Consider the following 21068-nt stretch of genomic DNA (forward strand, 5'->3'; position numbering starts at 1 on the left):
AAAAAAAAACAGAAACAGAAAAAAAAACAAAAAAAAGAAGAAGAAGAAGAAGAAGAAGAAGAACAAATAGATCACATAGTTACGAACTAATAAGAGTATTTCCCACATTTAATATATATTCACAGAAAAATTCTCCGAGAGAATCTGAGCGCCGCACTATATTTCTTTCCTATCTTGACGCGATTATACTTCTTGATGCAGTACAATCTTACAAGTTTATAAAATTAAATATAAAAGTGAGGCTAACATTTGAGCACACAGTATGAAAATAAGTTTTCACTTGTAAAATACGATTTCATTGTAAGAATGTCGTTCGATGCTTAGAAGGACCTAAGTTGCTCCTGTTACACAAGCACGATGAATCCTGTTTACCAGTCGAATCAGAATTTTGCCCTGGGCTTTTCAAAACACGGACATGTACACGGTGTACATTATGCGCGTACATATTTATATATACATATATCATACATATACATATGTATATATATATGCATGCTATGGTACACATAATATTCTATCCTATGAAATGTTTTGCGGCTTAGCTGGGCCACGAAATGGAAAGGAGGCGATGATATAACAATGCGTGTCCGTTGTCTGATCTAATCGCAAGGAGTGCTTTCAGCTTTGATCTTGCGACAGGGCACCATATTTATTTCCAAGGGAGAGTTTAGGTGTTTGAGCCTGTGTCTCCTGGATACTGTAAGATCTGCTGCCACCACGATTACGAACCTCCTCGAATGTACCTTCTTCTCGTTTTCTATAGTTACATTCGTTATCATATTATTCGTTATTCAATATAATTGGAATAAGTATTACGTATTAAGAATTATAGCTCATTATGTTAAATTGATTCTTTCCCGTCGTTCTTAAAGTTCTAACGATTTGGACATACCGTTACTCGGAATTATTTTCAAGTATAAAAGTGTAAAAGATCAAGTATAAAAGATGACGTATTCTTAATAAATTATGACCAGGAGACATTAATCCTATGGATTAAGGGTCTCGTGAAATTCATCAATTATTTATGTTTTATATGTAAAGCCTATAAGAATGTATATACAATGCAATAAAATAAGCTAGATATAGTAGACTTTTTTTTAATATACGATTCGAGCATACGATCATAGTTCCGAGTAACGGTAAAAGTATCCTGTTGAGATTTTCATCGAACTTCGATGGGAAAGAATTAAAATAATTGATCGTCGTCAAAAAGGTAGAAAGACAGAAAGTAAACGAATGTGTCTTTACCGTCGACCCCATGGACCGGTAGATTCATTGCTCTGTGGTCTGGAACTCAATGTAGGAAAATACTCTTCGCTATGAATGTCAGGCGCTATGTTTTTAGCTCGTGGTCTTGGAGCAGACATTGCTACAGGATTTCTCAAATGCGGTGCTACATAACTATACGTTGATGTCGTTTGGGCAGCTGGTGCAGCAGCTGCTGTTGCCGTTACCTCTTCTACCACCTCTGGTTGTTGCGGCACCTCTGGTTTCTTCCACGGCCCAATTTTTGCCATACCTTCTCCAATTTCTCCGTCAGAACTATTGTCGCCTGTTTCTCGTTCATCATCAGATTCCACGTCGATGGTTTCTTTTACTGAAAGGTTTCCAATTTTCAAACCTCTTAGATCTTTCTTCTCTTCTACTTCGAATTCTTTCCATTCGTCTTCGTCCTAAAATAAAATATTTTCTTATACAGGAATATTATCATCGACGAATATAAAAGTGTTAAAAGAAAATTATACACGCTATATTGTGATGTTAATGTATAATATTATGCAAGAGTTAAAAAAAAAAAACACGTGCGTATACGAGTGAATGTATGTAATGCAAGAAATAAAATGTCACAAGAACGATTAGTAAAAAGAGAAGAAAAGGTAGAAGTAAAAAATAAGAGAGAAAAAAAGAACCGGAATAAAATAAATATACACGAACAAGCGAGAGATATCAATTATCGATCATAAAAAATTATCGGGTTTGCATCGAAAAATCGACGATTTGAAAAGTGTAAATGTTAATCATTGAATTTACTTAGAAATCTATGCTCGACGTTATCGTTCAATGTTATATAATCGTCGATTTGATCTCGCCCCTTCCGTCTAGGATTAGTTACGAATAATATCGTAACGAGAAAGAAAATTTAGAGAAAGCGAATTAATTTTATAGGCAGGTTCGTTAGAAGCCGAAGTGACGTTTGCACGAGCAAACATGGCAGCGACCAGTGTGTCCTCTTAGCCTTGTTCTTCCCATAAAGGGAGTCTAAAGTCGAATAAAACGAGAACACATTTGTTACAATATTATCGATAAATATCATTGAAATATCACCTCTATTTGTTGAGTCTCCTCGCCTTCCGGATTCATTGGTTTTTCTTTTGATTTCATTTTTTCCGAACGTTTACCCGTTTCTTCCAGCTTCTTTGCTACCTCCTCGGTCGTAGTGAACTTTTTACCCTTGGCTTTCTTCCGATCCTTTTTCGCAAAGAAGTCATCTAAATCCGCCATGATATATATCTGAGAGTACTTTCGAGACTTTTACCGTTTAAGTTAAATTTCAAAGACAATAACGAGGGGGAATCAAAAACGAGAGACTACACGAGGCACGGTCGAAACGCGTACTGAACTCAGGGCACCCCTGCTGCCGTCCACATGGGCTTGTCTTAACCGGAAGTCAGTCAACGACTCCGAAGTCAATTACCTTTCTCTAACCTAAACCGACGATCGATATTCATTATTTCTACGAACAAATAATGATCGGGAAAAATAAATGAATGACTTACGTAATATCATTTTACGTTCGAGGTTATCGTTAATACCCTTTACAAATTTTTCGTACGATATTAAAAATCTTTTCAACGATTCCAACCGCATGTGGCGCCGTCTGTCTAGCAGAAGACCCTTACAAAAAATACAAGGATTACTTAACCTAAAAAATGTCGTTACGTACGTTCTACTCAATCATCCTCTTAATTTCGCGTAGTTCGTTTTATAACATATTACGAATAATCACGATTCACGTTTTCTTTCCTATATGAGATCCTAAACAACAAATTTCTACTTGTAATACGAGAACGGCTTAGAGGTTAATTATTCCTCTTCCTGGTCGATGGTAGATGGCATTGCTAATTGTATTCGTCACTTCCGCGTTAAGAGAACGACACTCTCGTACCACTACACGCAATAGAATGGAACATGACAGATAGAATTACATTAAAAGTCGATTTAAATATATCGTTATTCGATCCAAGTCCTGATATTGTGTGAAAGCCATCCCTTCTCTGTCCTCATCTATCCCCGTTTATTATATAAAATATTCTTCTTTTTTCACATAGGTATATTTATCAATTTTGTGGAATTTCACAATGCTTTAATCTCTCGTTTAATAAAAATCAATAACGCGTCAAAATTATTTCAACGACATTACTTTGATGTTTCGATGACCTATCAATTTTTTCACAATGCAGATTATTTCCTTTTTCCTTTCTTTCTTTTTTCGTCTATAAATAAAGTGGATTCGACAAAAAATTCATTAAAATTCGTACGTACGACTTGAATTTCCCGCCGAACTAGTCGTTCCCTAATATCAAAACGCTGATTGGTCGTCGGAGCCGGTCTGACGACATTACGTAGAAAAGAAAGAAAAGGTGGAGCGTGTGTGGGAACTCTTGTTCGTAAGAGAGTAGGAAGCCTCTCTAGAGAGGCAGCCACTGTGACTTCTAGTTTCAGTACGAATAATACGTTGTAGGAGAGACGTTTATTGTTATTAGATGTAATACTATATTATAATAAGACACAAGAATAGAGAGAGAAAAAGAGACGGGGAAGGGGAAAGAGAGAGACATAAAGAAAGAGACAAACAGAATATATATATATATATATATATGTATATACACACATATATATATAATATAGTATAATAAAAAAACAAGTGTAGTGCTCTGTTATACGTATATTACAATTTTTTTATTTGCGTATATATTTGCGTGGGAGGAAGAGAGAGAGAGAGAGAGAGAGAGAGAGAGAGAGAAAGAGAGAGACAGTGAGAGCCAAAGAGAGAGAGAGAGAGAGAGTAAGTGAGTAAGTGAGTAAGTGAGAGTGAGCGGTAAGAGGGGTGGTGGGCGGACGGGTGGTCGGACGGGTGGAGGGAGGTTGTAGGAAGAGAAGAGTAAAGAGGCCGTGTACGCGCGAGGCAACGTCCAAACGCGACGCGCGCGTCACGTTACGAACGTTAAATACGACTTATCCTGGTATAAAGTTAATGTGTTACGAAGCGCAACGAAATGAAGCTAACACGAAAGTGTTTCGGGAATATCAGCAAGATGCTAGACTTCTACTCGCAGTTCAACCCTTCGCCTCTTTCGATAAAGCAGTTCATCGATTTCGGTGAGTGTTTGCGTTGCGTTAGACGTTATTACCTTAGGTACATACTATCACGTACGTACGTACATACATATATACATACATACATACATAAATGCATACCATACATAAATGCATGTATACATACATACTTACTACTACTTTTTGTACATTTCCTCTTTGAAAGAGATATACAGACAGATAGACAGACAGACAAAGCACTGAGAAAGATAGATAGATAGATAGATAGAGAGAGAGAGAGAGAGAAAGAGAGAGAGAGAGAGAGAGAGAGAGAGAGAGAGAGAGAGAGAGAGACGTCATTTAAAGATTCATCATCGACTATCTCTGAAATGATTCAAATTATTATTCTATCTTTTCTGTACCCAAAAAATGTTATAAAATTTGTCCATCTAGAAGAATGCTTGCCTATATGCGTTCAATGACAATTTAACGTTGGAAATTTTTTTAGTAATTTCTTAAAGTTCGTCGGCATGAACAACGACCTCAAAAGGCTAACGTTCGACCTTTCTACTATTTTTCTATATTATCCTCCCGTCCTTTCCTTTCTCCTGGTCATTCTATCTTAACCCACCTTACTCCACCCTTTACCCCACCTTTTACCTTCTTACTTCAACCAAACTCCAACCCGACCAAATCCTAAATCCAATGTCGGAATGGTATTATCAGAATATCTACTTTCTCTTCTTTTATACAACTATATATATATATATATATATATATATATATATATATATATGAATGGAATAGTTCTAGTCTTTTATATAAGTGTATGTAAGTACGTTTGTACGTATCTACGTATAAGCGTTTAAAAGTGTAAAGCGGAAACTCGTTAAATCCTCTTAAAGTTAAACTGCGAAAGACTTGTACGGATGAAACACAATCTATCTATATATCTGTAGCCTTAGATTATTTTTAATCTAAGAATAAATTGGAAGAGTTCGTGCGTGTGAACAGATAATACGGATACGATAATCGAGTAAAATACAAAAACGAAAGGAAAAAAAAAAAAGAACGAATGTGCAGAAACGTGTATGATAAGTAAAAAAAAAAAGAAGAAAAATAAAAGATAATATATAAGGAAAAAATTGCTCGTTACGTATGGGGTGAAATGGTGGAGAAGGGCTCAGAGTTTCATATAGACAATTATAATGAATGATATGAATTAATTGTGTTATGTTTATGGTGACACATTTTAAAGTTAAAGCTACGATTGCGAATAACTTGGCCAGAGAAACCGAAAGAGTAAGGATAACAGAGAAAGAGAGAGAGAGAGAGAGAGAGAGAGAGAGAGAGAGAAAGAATGTGTGTGTGCGTGTCAGAAAGAAAGAGAGAGAGAGAGAGAGAGAGAGAGAGAGAGAGACGATAGTCAGATGCAATGACGACAATGATGTTTATTTCTTTTGATGTAAACAATCTTTAAACCGGTTTCTTTTCGAGATAATATGATAGTAAAACGAGATTTTACTCTTATTCCGTGTAAGGAATTTTATATTAGAAACGTGTTAAACTACAAATTCCGCGAGTGACTGGTCGAGAATTTTATTTTAAGATAAAAAGAAGAAGAAAAAGAAAAAAACATCATATACATAGTTAATACGCATGTATTAGCCATTCCTCGAAGATGATATTCATATCGATCGTGAACATTGAGAATAATTTATTTTGAGAAGACGATGAACGTCTTTTAGTAATTCTTTTTTTGTTTTTTCTGTTTTTTTTTTTTCTAAAGTTTCACTTATCATCTTTTTTTATATTTAGTTTTATACGATAATAAAGAATTAACTTAGTCAAATTTTAGATTGCGTTAAATTAACTGGTTAAAAATAAATGAATAAGAATGACTAATGTACATATGTACACGTGTAAATCAGATTAAGTAGGAAGTGTGAACCTAATTATCTTCTACAATAGACGAGATAAATTAGGTAAGTCGACTACATTCGACGAATAATTAACGATAAATAGAATTTTATTTATCCTCATCGAGAATTCGAATAAAGAAAATATTTTCTATGCGAGTACTTTGTAAATTGGTTGGATTTCTTTTTAACGTTACGTTATAAACAACGTTTTGTCTTTCTGAAAAACATTGTTAATACGATGCTACCTGTTTCTCTCTCTTTGTGTGTGTGTGTGTGTGTGTGTGTGTGTATGTGTGTGTATACATATGTAAACTCAAAAACGATTAATAAAATAAAAAAAGTATTTTAATAATATCTAATTTTGTATGTATCTAATTTGCAGAGGAAGGTTAAGAAGAAAAAAGAACTCTTATCACGCTGTAAATTTCCTTATCTCTGCGGTACTTTGTATCATCGAACGTTCTTTTAGTTGTTTGTTGAAAAACTTTTATAAATATTTAATACGGCCTGTAGTGTTCTAAATAATAAATAAAAAAAAATTAATGAAATCAAGAAAAAAAAAGAAAAAAAAAAAAGGAAAAGAAAAATAGAAAGACATATTAAAATTAGACAGCGTTATATTTATCATAGTTGAAAATCATCATAAAATTTCATTCAAAACTATATTCGAATCTTTTAATTCATCAAATCTTTGTCACTGACCTATCTCTTTTTAAAATATTACTTCTCATTTGGAAGATATTCGCCTTGAGGCAAGAATCAACGAACCGTGATATTGATTTGTCATTTTTACGGCTTTTAATATTTATTGTTTTTCTTTTTTTGTTCTTTTTTTTTCCTATTCTTTCTGATAAGCACTGGAAGATGAACGACGACATATGATTCTGGTTTCCATTACGAAGCTCGCGTCGTGTGAGAGATGATACACACACGATATGACCGATATCATATTTCTCTGAAGTTTGTGATCGTGTTTCTTACTTTTCATCTAAAAGAACAATATTTTATAATAACTCGTGCTTAGATCTTGTTCTTACGAATTCTAAGAAAAGTATCAAAAACATCGTTATTTGTAACACAGTTGATAAAAATTCAACACACAACGATACAAATTTTACTTTTTGATATTTCATTATTATTGTTATTATTAATTGATCTTAAATATTTCTTTATTCTATGAGAGATCTTAAAAAGTATCGTCGTTCCTAACGCAGCTGATATATGAAAAAAAAGAAAAAAGAAAAAAGAAAAGAAAAAGAAGTTTTAATGATAATAAAAACACACTTAGACATTATTACGATCGTTATCATTTAATTGATCTTAACTATCTTTCCTTTCCACGTAATAATTGATTAATAATTTAACTAGCCACTTTCTTGCTTCTTACGTGACGTTTGGAAATAGTTAATATCGATATTTTCGCGATTATATCGAATAACAGGAGAGATTCGTGATTACGTGACTAGCACTCGCGACGTTAATATTTAATGATTTTAACATTAGATTGACTTAAATGATGAAAACCTCGACCCATTTTTATTAATGATTACACGGACACTTTGTGACTCATCAAGTAATTTCATTTAAATATCTATAACTTACTGTTTTTATTCCTTTTTTATATATTCCTTTCTTCCTTTTTTTTTTGTTTTTTCAATTTTTATTGGGATTCCATATCGATCGATTGCGTATTCTTTCTCAAAGAGTAAACGCGAATCTCATCGTGACATTGTGGTTTTAAAATAAAGCTGAGAAACGTTACCTTTGCTGTTCGTACTAAAGAGAAATCTATTTGTCGTACAAACATTTTACCGTTTACGCAAAGCTCGACTAACCGCGACCGACCGACTAACCGAACACAAACGCATGAATCGTCATCGTCAATGCACGTTGGTGAGACATCCTGTTTCACCTTCGACCTTGTCGCGTTCACCGCATGATCAACATTTTACTTTGTCGATCGTTTGATAAATGCGAAGGCTGACAACAGTTCCGTATAAAAGATTATTACTTTAGAAAGTAAACAAAAAAGGCAAAGAAAAGCTAATTCAAATGAATTAAAAAAATTACTTCTCACAAATTCATCATGTTCTCAGTTAAATATTACGTAACGTTAAGTTTTCGATTATGTCATCGAAGATCGAATTATATATAATATATACGTATATTTAAAACATATAATCTAGAACACCTTGTTCTATATTCATCGGGAAGTGATATTTCATTTTGTTTAGATTTAAAATAAAATTAATAAAAAGAAAACAATTTTTGAAATATTGATGAAGTGTACATTTAAATCTCAGGATTGAAAGCTTAGTGTTACTTTGAAAATTTGAAAAGAAAAAAAACTATATATATATATATGTATATATATAATTGCTTCTTCAAATCTGATAGAAAATTTTACGTTTTAAGATACAATGAAGGGAATTCAATCGTGAAAAGAAGAGAAACCTTGAAATAGGTTTCAGGTTTAAGGACAGGAATATGTTTGCTGTTCATTTTGTAGTAGGTCAGGGTCAACCAATCAGTGTTACTGTGTTCAAGTACCATCCCCCTATTTTCTAACGTTTTCATTGGCATTACGTCGACGTCTCTTGCAAATATAGAAGCGAAAGATCGCGCGTAATCATCGCTCGTCTTTACGTTCTGGATGTTTGCCATGATATTAACGCTCTCTACGAATACTTTGAAATTCGTACGTAATTTATTCGTTCGATTAAAAAAAACTTTTTTCAAATTATTTATCATACATTGATAATTCCAGAGCCACGCTAATATTTTTTATGTACGTTCATATAATTACAGTTAATACGCATTTGCATATTCATTTATGTATGCATATCTATATTCTTATAAGCCAGAACTTTGCCTTTATTTTCTTTTTCTTTCTGTTTTTTTTTTTTTCTTTTCACTCGTATTCTCTCTTTCTCTCTCCCAGTCTCTCTCTGTCTTTTATGGAAAGTTACTTCGGAGTTGCAAAATGTTTTCTTTTGTGACCTTACTCTTTTCGAGGAAAAAAAAGGGACAAGAAGAAGGTAATAAAAATGAACGGCATATTTGCGCCAAAAATCATAAATGTTAAATTATGTATTTTTGTATTTAATATTTTCTTGTATTATTAATCCTTGTATATATAAAATAATGAATAAAACAATATTTATACAAGGTGTTTATTTATGTCGGTATATTAAGAAAATTAATATAATTAATATAGAATTATGACTAATATTTGATTAATATAACAATCATATTAACACACAATTGTAACGGATATGATAGATAATCGATCATTTCTACCTATATTATTGATCCAGTTGATCGCTTCTATCGTTCGATATACATTTTGAAATACATACGTATATATATACACACACACACACACACACACATCTATTTACAGAAGAAAATTAACTGGTTATTCTCTCGATCATCCTGTGTTTTAATAAACCTCTACGAAAATAATTCGAGTTCTTTTCAACGCAAGTGACTTTACTTTACCATGAAGCGACCTAGCGAAAGGACGTAGCTATTCCTGGTCACCCTCCTAGAGCGGATGTACCTACCTATGTACATATACATACGTACATACATACATACATACATACATACATATATATGTATACACGTACGTATATATGTACGTCCACTTTTCGCTTTAATTAAAGTGAAAATGAAATCGTCCTGGGATTTAGTTTCTTTTGTTGTCCTAACTAATTGCACGGAAAATATTCTTTTGTATTTTTAACTACTATATTCGAATTCAATCTCTCGAACGTTAAAAATAATAAAATAAACTTTAATTCTCTCGGTTTATTTCATTTTCTTATTCAATGTACACGTGTATGTCGAAACGTGCATACATGATTTCACGCACGTCGCGCGCGTCACGTCGTGCAAAAGATATTACCATTTCGTAAAAGCTTTCAATAAACAGTCACCTCTAACCGATTTATTTCGATCTAAAAAAAAAAAAGAAAAAAAAAAAACGTTTGAAAAACAAGAAAATCATCGTGATAGACCAGTCCCCACGTTCTTTTACCGTGTTCTTCCTCTATTCTATTTGAACGCAGCTGCCATTACGTTTTTGTGCTAATTTTCTACCTGTTAACGTCTACCTACCGATCCGGTTTACGAACTCGACAAAGATTCTCATCTCGCTTCGAACTTATCTACCTTATTTCAACTACTTTTCTTACTGAATGTAATGTCTTTATCATCGATTATGTTCGTTCTGACGAGGGTATAAATTATTACGAGTTATTTCATAGATTCAATTCGAATTGATTTCGTTTATTTCTTTCTTTCTACTTTTTTTTTTTTTTATTATGTCGAAACAGTATTTTTAATATATAATTTAATATATTATTTTGTAATATAAATAATTTTTCTTTTTTTTTATATAAGTAATCTCTCTCTCTCTCTCTCTCTCTCTCTCTCTCTCGAAACATTTAACGTGACTCTGTTTGACATGTTTCATAAAAAAAAAAATCCAATCAATAAAGAAAGTAGTTCAACTTCTGACTTTTCGATCTTTTGTATTTTAATAAAAATGTTAGAGATAATTTTGCGCTTATCGACTCTTCGAGAAGTTTGAACGTTCGAAGACGTTCGGATTTCTCGTGATTCTAGTGATAAAAGCTTGAAATCATCGCGAAGTCGGCAAGGTCGGTAGACTTGCGCAACATGAAAAGAGAAGTTAAATAGTATTCAATAGTACTAAGATGATATTTAGACGATTATAAATAATAATTGTTATCAACTGATAATATAATTTATTAAAATGATTAAAAAAAAATAAAAACGTGATGCCGTACAGGATGAATCAAAAGTAGTTTAGTCTTGTAGTTTTACGGTCTGGAAAAAAAAAAAAACAAAAATAAAAGTTGGTCTATAGATTCGCGGAAAAGATTAATTGATTCTTTAAAATCATCTAAGAACTTTATACCTTCTCCTTGTATAAAAGAGATATTATATAAAGGAGTATGATTAATTTTAAAAGTAAGAAAGAAAATTTTTATTTAACAAAATAGAAATTTATTAATATATGCCATTTATAAATAGCATATTAATAAATAGCATATTAATCCAAGCATTTATTAAATTTGTTTATGTCTCTTTTAAATTACTACGTTAATCTTCTTTTATTTTTTCCATGTTACGAAAGTTAATAAGAAAAGTCATTGCATTAAATTTACGATCCTTTTAAACACCATTATACGGTTCGGTGCGTCTTATTTATATAACTGCATTAGATCGTTCACGTTTTGAAAGAAGCTATTTCTCTTTATTTCCTTTTTTTTTTTTTTATTTTTTAAATTTCTTTTTTATATCTTTTTCTAGAATTTTAAATAAGAAAATGGAAAAGATATAGTTCTATTTTTATCACACTTAAAAGCTTCTTCATGTTTCTTCATATTTTCATTTAAAGCGTTTCATAAAGGAGAAAACATTCGATGTTATCGATATTTTCTAATAAACTGTTCGTCATCACTCACATTGATCTAACCGTGCACTCTGTTTATTTTCATTATCGTCATTTTGTCGACGTTTTTTTTATATTTTAATTATTAAATATTTCGTTTTCTTTTTTTCTTCACTTTTTCTCTTTCTTTGCGTTTTCTTTTCTTCTCTTTTCTTTTCCATTTAACATCGAAAAATTCATTTTATCAGCTTCATCGAATTCCTTTCAATATTAGATATCGTTCAATTTTTAAATAGATATACTAAAGATATCTCTTCGTTAATTATTCAATGAAAGAATTTTCGCAGATAACATTTCAACCGAGATTTCTCTAGACTGAGAGTTAACTTACACGTTCAAAATCGATATCCTTTATAATTCATCTATTCGAACCAAGTTCCAATCGATATATTGCATTTGGCACATTAATTATCCTCGTACATACTTGTTCTATAAACGATTTCGAAATCATCGATCAGTTTCGATAGGTTCTTTTAATACTAGTAATTTATTTTCTGATAGAACGATAAATTTTAAATTAAATACTCGATTGTATCAATTTTCCGTTCTTTCTTTTTAATTTTTTTTTATTGATTATAAAAATAATAAATTATTCGTTAATTTAAAATAATTATTGTTTTTACGTATCGAATGAAATGATAAAAATCGCAATTATTTTTGCATCGGCCTAATATTTACGATATATCATTCTGTCTTTGTTTCTTTCAAAAGACTGAAGCACCTCTCCGAATGAAGAGACTGTAACGAGCTAGTTACTTCAGACACCGAGTGTTTTCGTATCACGATAAAAAAAGAGTAAATTAATACTAATCATTTGTAATTTCTTTTTTCGTTTTTCTTTCTTTCTTTTTTTTGCACAATAAATCAATATATATAGCGAATATGTGTATTTCCATTGAATCACTAATAGATTGAGTTCTTCCGACAATTTTAATAGATATTTGACGGTCATATATACGAGATCGTAGTGTTCGAATTTATTCTCGAATAAAATGCTATTGGTTTAAATACTTTATTCATATGTTTATCGATCTAGTATATTTTTATGATGCGTACAAACGCATGTAAAATAATTTGTAATAATTTTTATAATAATAATATTTCATAATAATTAACTATTTTTATAATAGTTTATCGCTATTTATAATATAATTATTTCATTAATTTATTCAATTTTATTATTTTATTATGATCGATCAAATTTAATAAGCAAATTTATAATTGAAATTTTGTATTTCGCCGAAACAGATCGAAAAATGACGAGTATAAATTATTTCTGACGATTATTGTAACCGAATATGCAGTATCGAACATTCATATCATATTTTGGCTGGTTCGAAGTATAATTGGCAACGTACGAACGGACGTTTGGTATAAAAGTGACTACTCTTGGTTTGGCGAGATAAATTTGGACGTGTGCGAAAAGGCACGAGCAAAGTCCGAAAGATTGGAAGGCTCGCCGACTATAATTTTCTTGTTTACAAAGTAAACGTGTCGCGTCACGCGATGCCTTTGGAACTTATAATTATTAACCCGTATACGTATGATATGAATAAAAAAAACACATTTTTTTTAGTCTAATTATTTACATTCATTAGTTGTATAATCGAATCTGATTCATTGAAATAAAAAGAGAGAGACAGAGAAAGAGAGAGAGAGAGAGAGAGAGAGAGAGAGAGAGAGAGATTCGAAATTTAAAACAAAATAATTTTTAATAATGATAAATATGTATAAGATAATCACATATGAAATTTTAATATCCTAATAAATTTTAATTCGTGTTATATTTATTAATTTAAAAACACATTTCTAAATTCCAATTTACGTCAATATGATCATTTACATTCATAAGATGCTTTATGGAATCCGATTCATTGAGAGATAGAGAAATATATATATATATATATATATATATATATATACACACATATATGTATGTATGTATGTATATTTAACGAGGAGTATGTATTAATCAGATATAAACCGAATATAAAATTGTGTTCAAATCATATATATTTCAATCGTATTATATAGATCAATATCAATACGTAATCACTAAATATGATTACATAAATGTGTATTTGATGAATGAATTTCGAATGAACTAGAAAATACACGTGGAATTTGAAAGCAATGAGGACGGAAGAAAACTAGTTTTAGTTCAACGAAATTGTCGTCAAAGTGAATGCGAAATTGAAACGTCCCACTCTATGTCTTTCATGTCATCATACAACTTTGCAATCGGGTATAATCCTCCTATCGTCTATCATATATATGTGTGTGTGTATGTAAATTGTGTGTATATATATATATATAAAGAATTGTCACTGTGCGTACAAGTTCTCTTTGCAATGATAATCTACAATATAATTCAAATGAAAATTACAGGAAGTTCCAATACCGTTTTAGTTAATGAAATCTTTTACAATAGAATAAATTAATAATTTGTAAATATATATTATCATCAATTACAATTTATTCTTTGTGTTATACACACACACACACACACACACACACACACATATACATAAATATATCTATATATAGAATGTTTTGATGATATCATTGAGACACTTAAAAAAATTTTCATTTCATTACGGACGTGACGAATGTCTCGCATTCGTTTTCTATACGTCTATTGAAACGATATTTTATATTGAATTTAATTCTCTCACTCTTTCTCTCTATCACGTCCATGTACACCTACACGCACATACACACGCGCGCGCGCGCGTATATAGGCTTATCCTTAAAGTTCAAAGCTGTGAACGAGTAGATAAGGTCAGATTGTAATTTCACGCCAATTTCTCATTGACTCATTCGATTACATTTGACAATGAATAAAGCTCACCTTGATATTTTTTCGAAGATACTTCTCGAACGTTGAAGCTTCTTTTTGATATATACGATGGATATTTTTTTATAGAATATTCCATAGAATATTTTATAGAATATTTTATATTCTCTATAGAACGACGAATTGTTCGTAAATAATTAATAAAATTCGTTGGGAAAAATAGAAAATTTTTTTCTTTTTTGTTTTTTTTTTTTTGTTTTTTGTGTGGATAAAAATAAAAAAAATAATAATAAAACGAGAAAAAAAGAAAGAAAGAAAAACACACCTCGATTTAGACGTCACGAGAGTTGAAAATATTTTATACGTGAAATTGCAATTTCCATGATAAAGTAATCGTGTTATACGAATTACTACAGCATCATCACCGATGTATGAACGTAACACGTGGATAATTTAATCCAATTAAACGGTGATGGCTAGCAGAGTATTGTTGGACGTACATAAGTGCGCCACCACATTGTATGATGTACATAATAGAGGTGTATGTGGTTTAATATAGTTCTTGGTTAGAATAGTTTAGGTTGGGACAGCGAATAACATGAATTTCATAGAAATGTTATCAATGTTCTATTAACAAAAATATTCTATATACCATTCATACGTTTTGTAAGAGATACATTCGTTTTCTTTCTCTGTTGTTTTTTTTTTTTTTTTTTTTTAATTTACAATAAAATACGAGCTCCATCAAAACGTTCCAAGAATTATTTTCCTCTTTGTTATTTTTAAACGTTCTAAACGAAGCTAACTATTCATTTCTCACGCTTCAAATCGCAAATACGCTTCCTACGACGCGATGCGATACACAAATGTTTGTTGAATGAGCTATTGCAACGAGACGTCATCAACTAGGTCAGAGCAAGTAGCTACCAAAGAAGCTTCCTTACTGTATATAACTATGTAATACTTGTATATATGTACGTACCGTTCGTACAATAAATCGATCCTTCTCAATGTGATTTTCTCTATCGCTAAAGGACTTTTACTAACCTTCAACAAGTGAGACTCGTACGAATCAAGTAAATATTATATATGTTTTCTAATAAATACATATATACGTTAATACATGTGAAATATCTGTGTACGATACGTAAATTGAAGTAAATTATTAAATATATATATATATATATATATATATATATATGTGTGTGTCAGATATAAATACGTAGTTAGACGTAATATTTGATAAATGCAATGCAATATTTTTGATATTGATTAATAATAAAAAAATATATTACGAAATCTTTCGATGAAAAGTAGTCACAAACTGATAAATCTAACAGCTGTCTCGTGATACGTGTCTTATTTTGTACGATATCGAAATGTATTGACGTTTTCGATCGACCCAAAATCCCTGTATAAGTGTGTGTACGTCCATGTTATAATTGCTATAGATAACGATGCCTGGTATTCATGATACAGTTCTTATCTATTGTATATAGAATCCAGTCAAGATATACACATACTAATTGAAGCTCATAATATCGTTGCGCATTATATATTATTTATTATGAACTTAAAGTAAAGGATCGGATTAAAAATTTTGTTTAATTGTCTCAACATTTCAACAAACTTATTTATGATTCATGATATGAATTATAGTATATTTTTTTAAGGGATTACGTAAATTCTCCGTGCAAAAAAATTGTACGTTGAAAATTTTTTTTTCAAGATAGGAATAAAATAAATCGAAAACTTAATAATTTCACATTGTTACTTGATGTTTTATTTGTATAAAAAAATTTTTTTCTCTTCAACTTGTTTATATATAGGCTCTGTAATTTACAATCTGCTTCTGTACCGATTTGATCTTCATGGGAAGTGTCCTAATTTCCTATAGCAATAGTAGATTATTATAACTGCAATACTGTATCATAAAATAAATGTTTGTATTTGTGAGAACGAAGAAAATCTGATCGATTTGAAAAAGAATATCTATACCAAAATTTAGACTTAAAAATATTGACAAAAAAAAAAAATAGGAATATTATAAATTCCATTATTAATTAAAAAGAAAAAAAAATGAATCGATACAACATTATTTTATGGAATTTTAATGAAATTTTAATAATTTTATACTTCCATTCGGAAAAATAGGATACTGCTTGGATTTTCGTGCAGAGGTTGAAAACATGTTTTGTAAGTTATCATCGAGTAAAATTTGGTGGTATTATTAGTTTCTCAATTTATTTTTACTCTCTCCTGAAAGAAATTTCCAAAACAAATAAATTTCTCGGCGCCGAGAATTTTTGTAACCGCTTAATACTAATGTTATTTTTACGATCTAATCGTTTACGTTAATTATCGTCTTTTCTCTTTCAGAGAAAATATAAAGTAGCAATCGTTGTAACATGCGATAACATCAAAAGCATATTTGTTTTTATTCTCTTGCGAAATTGCATTTTGCCGTTAACAAAAGATCTATGTTTACGTGTTTACCACGTGAACAAATAAAAGATAAATATTGAAATTTATTATTGTTTTCGCATGTAACTTTGATACCTAATTTGATAATCCAATTGAAACGAAGAATAAAAATAATTGCAAAGGAAAGATTTTCAGAATGCGAATGAATCGAAGGAAAGATTTAATCAATTTTGTTTATTCACGTTTCTTTCTTTTTTCAGGACTAAGCGCATGCGAAAGGAAGTCTTTTATATTCTTAAGGAAGGAGCTACCAGTACGACTCGCCAATATCATGAAAGAAATCCATTTATTACCCGATAATTTATTGAAAACGCCTAGTGTCGTCATAGTCAATAATTTATATGCCACTTCCTTTGAGGAAATTATACACTTTGAGAAGTCTGAAGTTAACGACAGTACTTTGGATAAGTGAGTAGATTCTTGTCGATTTCATTAGAAAATATCAATCTTCATTTATCATTTCGATTCTCAATTCGTTGGTTGTTCCTTTGTTTTTACTTGTTTATAGATTTTGTCAAGCTTTGATCAAAATCCGAAACAGGCACAGCGACGTTGTTCAAACGATGTCCCAGGGTGTTCTTGAGTTGAAGGATTCTTACGAAGTCGATGTTCAAACAGAGAACAGTATCCAGTATTTCCTCGACAGATTTTTCATGTCACGAATTTCTATTCGTATGCTCATCAATCAACACAGTATGCTTATTGAACATTTCTATTTGATGTTGTTTCGTTATCACGGAAATGAAATATCAATGTAACTTACTCTTTCATTTCAGCGCTCCTTTTTGGTGGATTGTTGAACGGTCACAGCAGACACATAGGATGTATAGACCCTTCGTGTGATGTTATCAGTGTTATCAAAGACGCCTACGAGAATGCACAGTTTCTATGCGATCAATATTATCTGGCTAGTCCGGCAATAAACGTGAAACAACATAATGGCAAGTTTGAAAAATGTTGATTGTTCTAGAATAACATTAGCGAGTGAATCGGAATAATTTAATTACTTTTTGAAATAGGTATAATAAAGTTTTCTCGAGATAATGATAACAGAAACAGATATGATGATTACGAAATAGAACTTTCTAACGTATAAAAGTAAACAGATAAGAATTATTCCGATCGTTAACGTTACGCGCTACATCATTCTTTCTGTTTCTTTTTTCAGAACTCGAACGAGGTAACGAAATACGAATCGTTTATGTACCAAGTCATTTGTATCACATGCTCTTCGAACTATTCAAGAATAGTATGAGAGCAATTATGGAATATCACGGATCGGAATCAGACAATTATCCGCCGATCGATGTGACGGTTGTACGTGGAAAAGAGGATATATGCGTGAAGGTGATTAGTGTTAGGAGAGATAGTTGATAACTATGAAAAAGAATGGAGATTCGGAAAAATCGGTTAGTTCACTGTCGAATTTTATTAGATATCTGACCGTGGCGGTGGCATACCTCGTTCGCATATGGATCATCTTTTTAAGTACATGTATAGTACCGCGCCTCAGCCAAGCAAGTCGGATGCACATACTGTCCCTCTCGCTGGTTATGGTTATGGTCTTCCGCTATCTCGTTTATACGCTAGGTATTTTCATGGTGACATCGTTTTGCTCAGCTGCGAAGGTTACGGGACTGATGCGATCATTTATCTGAAGGTAAGTATTTTTCTAGACGAGAAGAATGAAAAGAATGTCTATGTATGCGAACGAACGAGCTTATTGATTTTGTATTCTCTCTATTTCACAGGCTCTTTCGAATGAGGCAAACGAGTTGTTACCTATATTCAATAAGACTTCCTCGAAGTTTTATCGTACGCCAGTTCCTACGGCTGATTGGAGCAGCCAATGTGGTGGTGGTATGGCCACTAGACAACTCAGAATGAGTTACACTCAAGGACATAGATTACCTCACGGTATGGAGGTCGGTCATTGCTAACGAAATTTTATCTCATTTTAAAAAGAGAAAAAAAAAACAACAAACAAACAAGTTGATAAAAAGTTTAACGATTTATTCGAATTAATTTTCGTACTATGGATGCGTAGAGTCCTCGTTTATATTTTCACTCAGTTAGATACCTCGAAATGAGCTTCGACAAGAAAAATGTCAATAGTTGCGGTATAAATATTAGCGATCTGATATCAAAATCTTTGATACTAGTTCTGCATTTGACGTTATCGCGATAGTTTATCTTAGTCCCTGTGAAAAATGAAGTCACGGTATAAATTAAAAAAAAAATTTTTGATTTTTACGTCTCGCATTACGTATCGCAATCACGAGATGTTACATATCAAGTCAAAGTGACAGATCTGCCAATTGATTCTTGTTATTCGACCTGCACACTCTTATTTCGGAGAGTATCCAACTGACTTTTATTTATTCTTTTAACAATTTTGAATAATCATTGTCATCGATGGATCGCATAGTGAGCAAAAAATAAGAGCGACTGGTATACTTAGTTAAATATAATTTTTGCTTACTCGATCATTTTTGTCCTCTTCTTAATTTAATAACAATGACGTATTAAGCATTTTTATGATTTAGAATGCATTTTTTTTTTTCTTTTTTATTACAAAAAGATTAATTTTTGAACGGCATTGATGAATATTAGGACCCATTACTTTTGTGGATTCTATAAGAATAACCACAAAACGCAGACTGTGATGTAGTAGGCAATTTTAATTTTTAACTGTTAGACGGCTAAAACTTGTTAATTGTTGATACTGTATTAGTACTATGATACTAATATCGTATGTAATAATATTAAAATTATAATTTTACGTGTATGCGAGTATATACTTCGAAAGAAGTCGAAGAGAGTCGCTTTAAGTCTCCCACACAGAAAGTATTTTCTATAGTAGAATAATTCATCTGATAATAAAAGATGAAACATTGAATCTTCTCAATGATACCTCAATTTTTAATAATGACATTTTATAAGAAGGAAGCTCTTCAAGAAATTGCAGAAACTATCGTTTTTTTAATGCGATAAACTTCGTTCTTGTAAGATTCCGAAAGTAAATACAGGACTGTAGTTTTTTAACTATTACTTGGCATAAAAAATACAAGCATAATATTCCAGAGAGATCCATCATTTCTTTGTTAAATATCATATCATATCGATCTTTCTTTCTTTTTTTTTTTTTTTTTTTGTTTCTTTCGGAAGTGGAGTAACGTGCGTGGTAATACCAAAAGAATTTACTAGTAAATTTTTACGTTATTCTATTTCCTTGTTCTTCTTTTTTTTAAATCGTAATTTTTATTTTTATTTTCGTTTTAAAGTTTATTATTACAGCGTACTCATGGGAAGAGAAAAAAATGTCTATTTAATTTATATAGTGCGAAATTAAGCGAGATGGTGTACGTTTGTAATTTTCAAATTGGTTTCTTATTTTTGTTTTCCTTTTTCTTTTCTTTTCTTTCTTTTTTTTTTTTTTTTTTTTTAATATATAATTTGGGAGATAACCTCACAAAAATACCGTGTTTTGTATATGTATATATATATAATAGATTATAATTATTGTAATAATGAATTATAAAATTGTCATAGATTATAGTACTTATTACGACAAACCATATAGAGATCTTCATGCGTGTAGCATGATATTGTAAAACATTGTTAATAAAGAAATTATAATAGATCCTTTTTTTTTTTTGGTTTTATAATTTTTACGGGATACTATAGACTTTGACGTGGATTGGCTTCTGATCGTTGGTAAGTAATTAAACGAATGAATTATACGTCGCTGCATTTTTATTACGTGTTCTTGGCCATGCATAACAAGATTGAAAATAATAAATTTCCTCTATATATATATACTCGTACATCTTTTTCTCATTTTGAATAATAAAAAGTACATTTTAGTGATATAACAATATTTGATTTTATAAAATAATTATGTTTCCTATATACATACCTGTCTTGATTTATGCGTACAGGTGTTTCGGCATTGTTTTTTTCTTTCTTTCTTTCTTTTTTTTTACATAAACAATACGACTTGATTATCGTTTGCTTTCTATTTGCAATTATATATATATATATATATATATATATATATATA

At 31.0% G+C, this 21068-nt stretch overlaps 2 protein-coding genes across 2 annotated transcripts; one reads left to right on the plus strand and one right to left on the minus strand.

Annotated features, from left to right (window-relative positions):
• Nucleotides 1-90: 90 nt before the first annotated feature.
• On the minus strand, nucleotides 91-3083 carry LOC122626989 (protein CDV3 homolog). Its single transcript, XM_043807713.1, has 4 exons — nucleotides 2778-3083; nucleotides 2326-2706; nucleotides 1249-1673; nucleotides 91-757 (listed from the first exon to the last, which is right to left on the minus strand). The coding sequence occupies exons 2-4, from the start codon at nucleotides 2500-2502 to the stop codon at nucleotides 619-621; spliced, it is 741 nt and encodes a 246-aa protein (XP_043663648.1). The 5' UTR covers nucleotides 2503-2706; nucleotides 2778-3083; the 3' UTR covers nucleotides 91-618.
• Nucleotides 3084-4087: 1004 nt separating this feature from the next.
• Nucleotides 4088-20648, plus strand: LOC122626931 (pyruvate dehydrogenase (acetyl-transferring) kinase, mitochondrial). Its single transcript, XM_043807578.1, has 7 exons — nucleotides 4088-4380; nucleotides 17206-17413; nucleotides 17514-17698; nucleotides 17782-17946; nucleotides 18174-18352; nucleotides 18441-18665; nucleotides 18757-20648. Exons 1-7 carry the CDS (start codon nucleotides 4278-4280, stop codon nucleotides 18943-18945), a joined length of 1254 nt encoding a protein of 417 aa, XP_043663513.1. The 5' UTR covers nucleotides 4088-4277; the 3' UTR covers nucleotides 18946-20648.
• Nucleotides 20649-21068: the final 420 nt, after the last annotated feature.

This window comes from Vespula pensylvanica, chromosome 1 (assembly GCF_014466175.1).
Source record: "Vespula pensylvanica isolate Volc-1 chromosome 1, ASM1446617v1, whole genome shotgun sequence".
NCBI lineage: Eukaryota > Metazoa > Arthropoda > Insecta > Hymenoptera > Vespidae > Vespula > Vespula pensylvanica.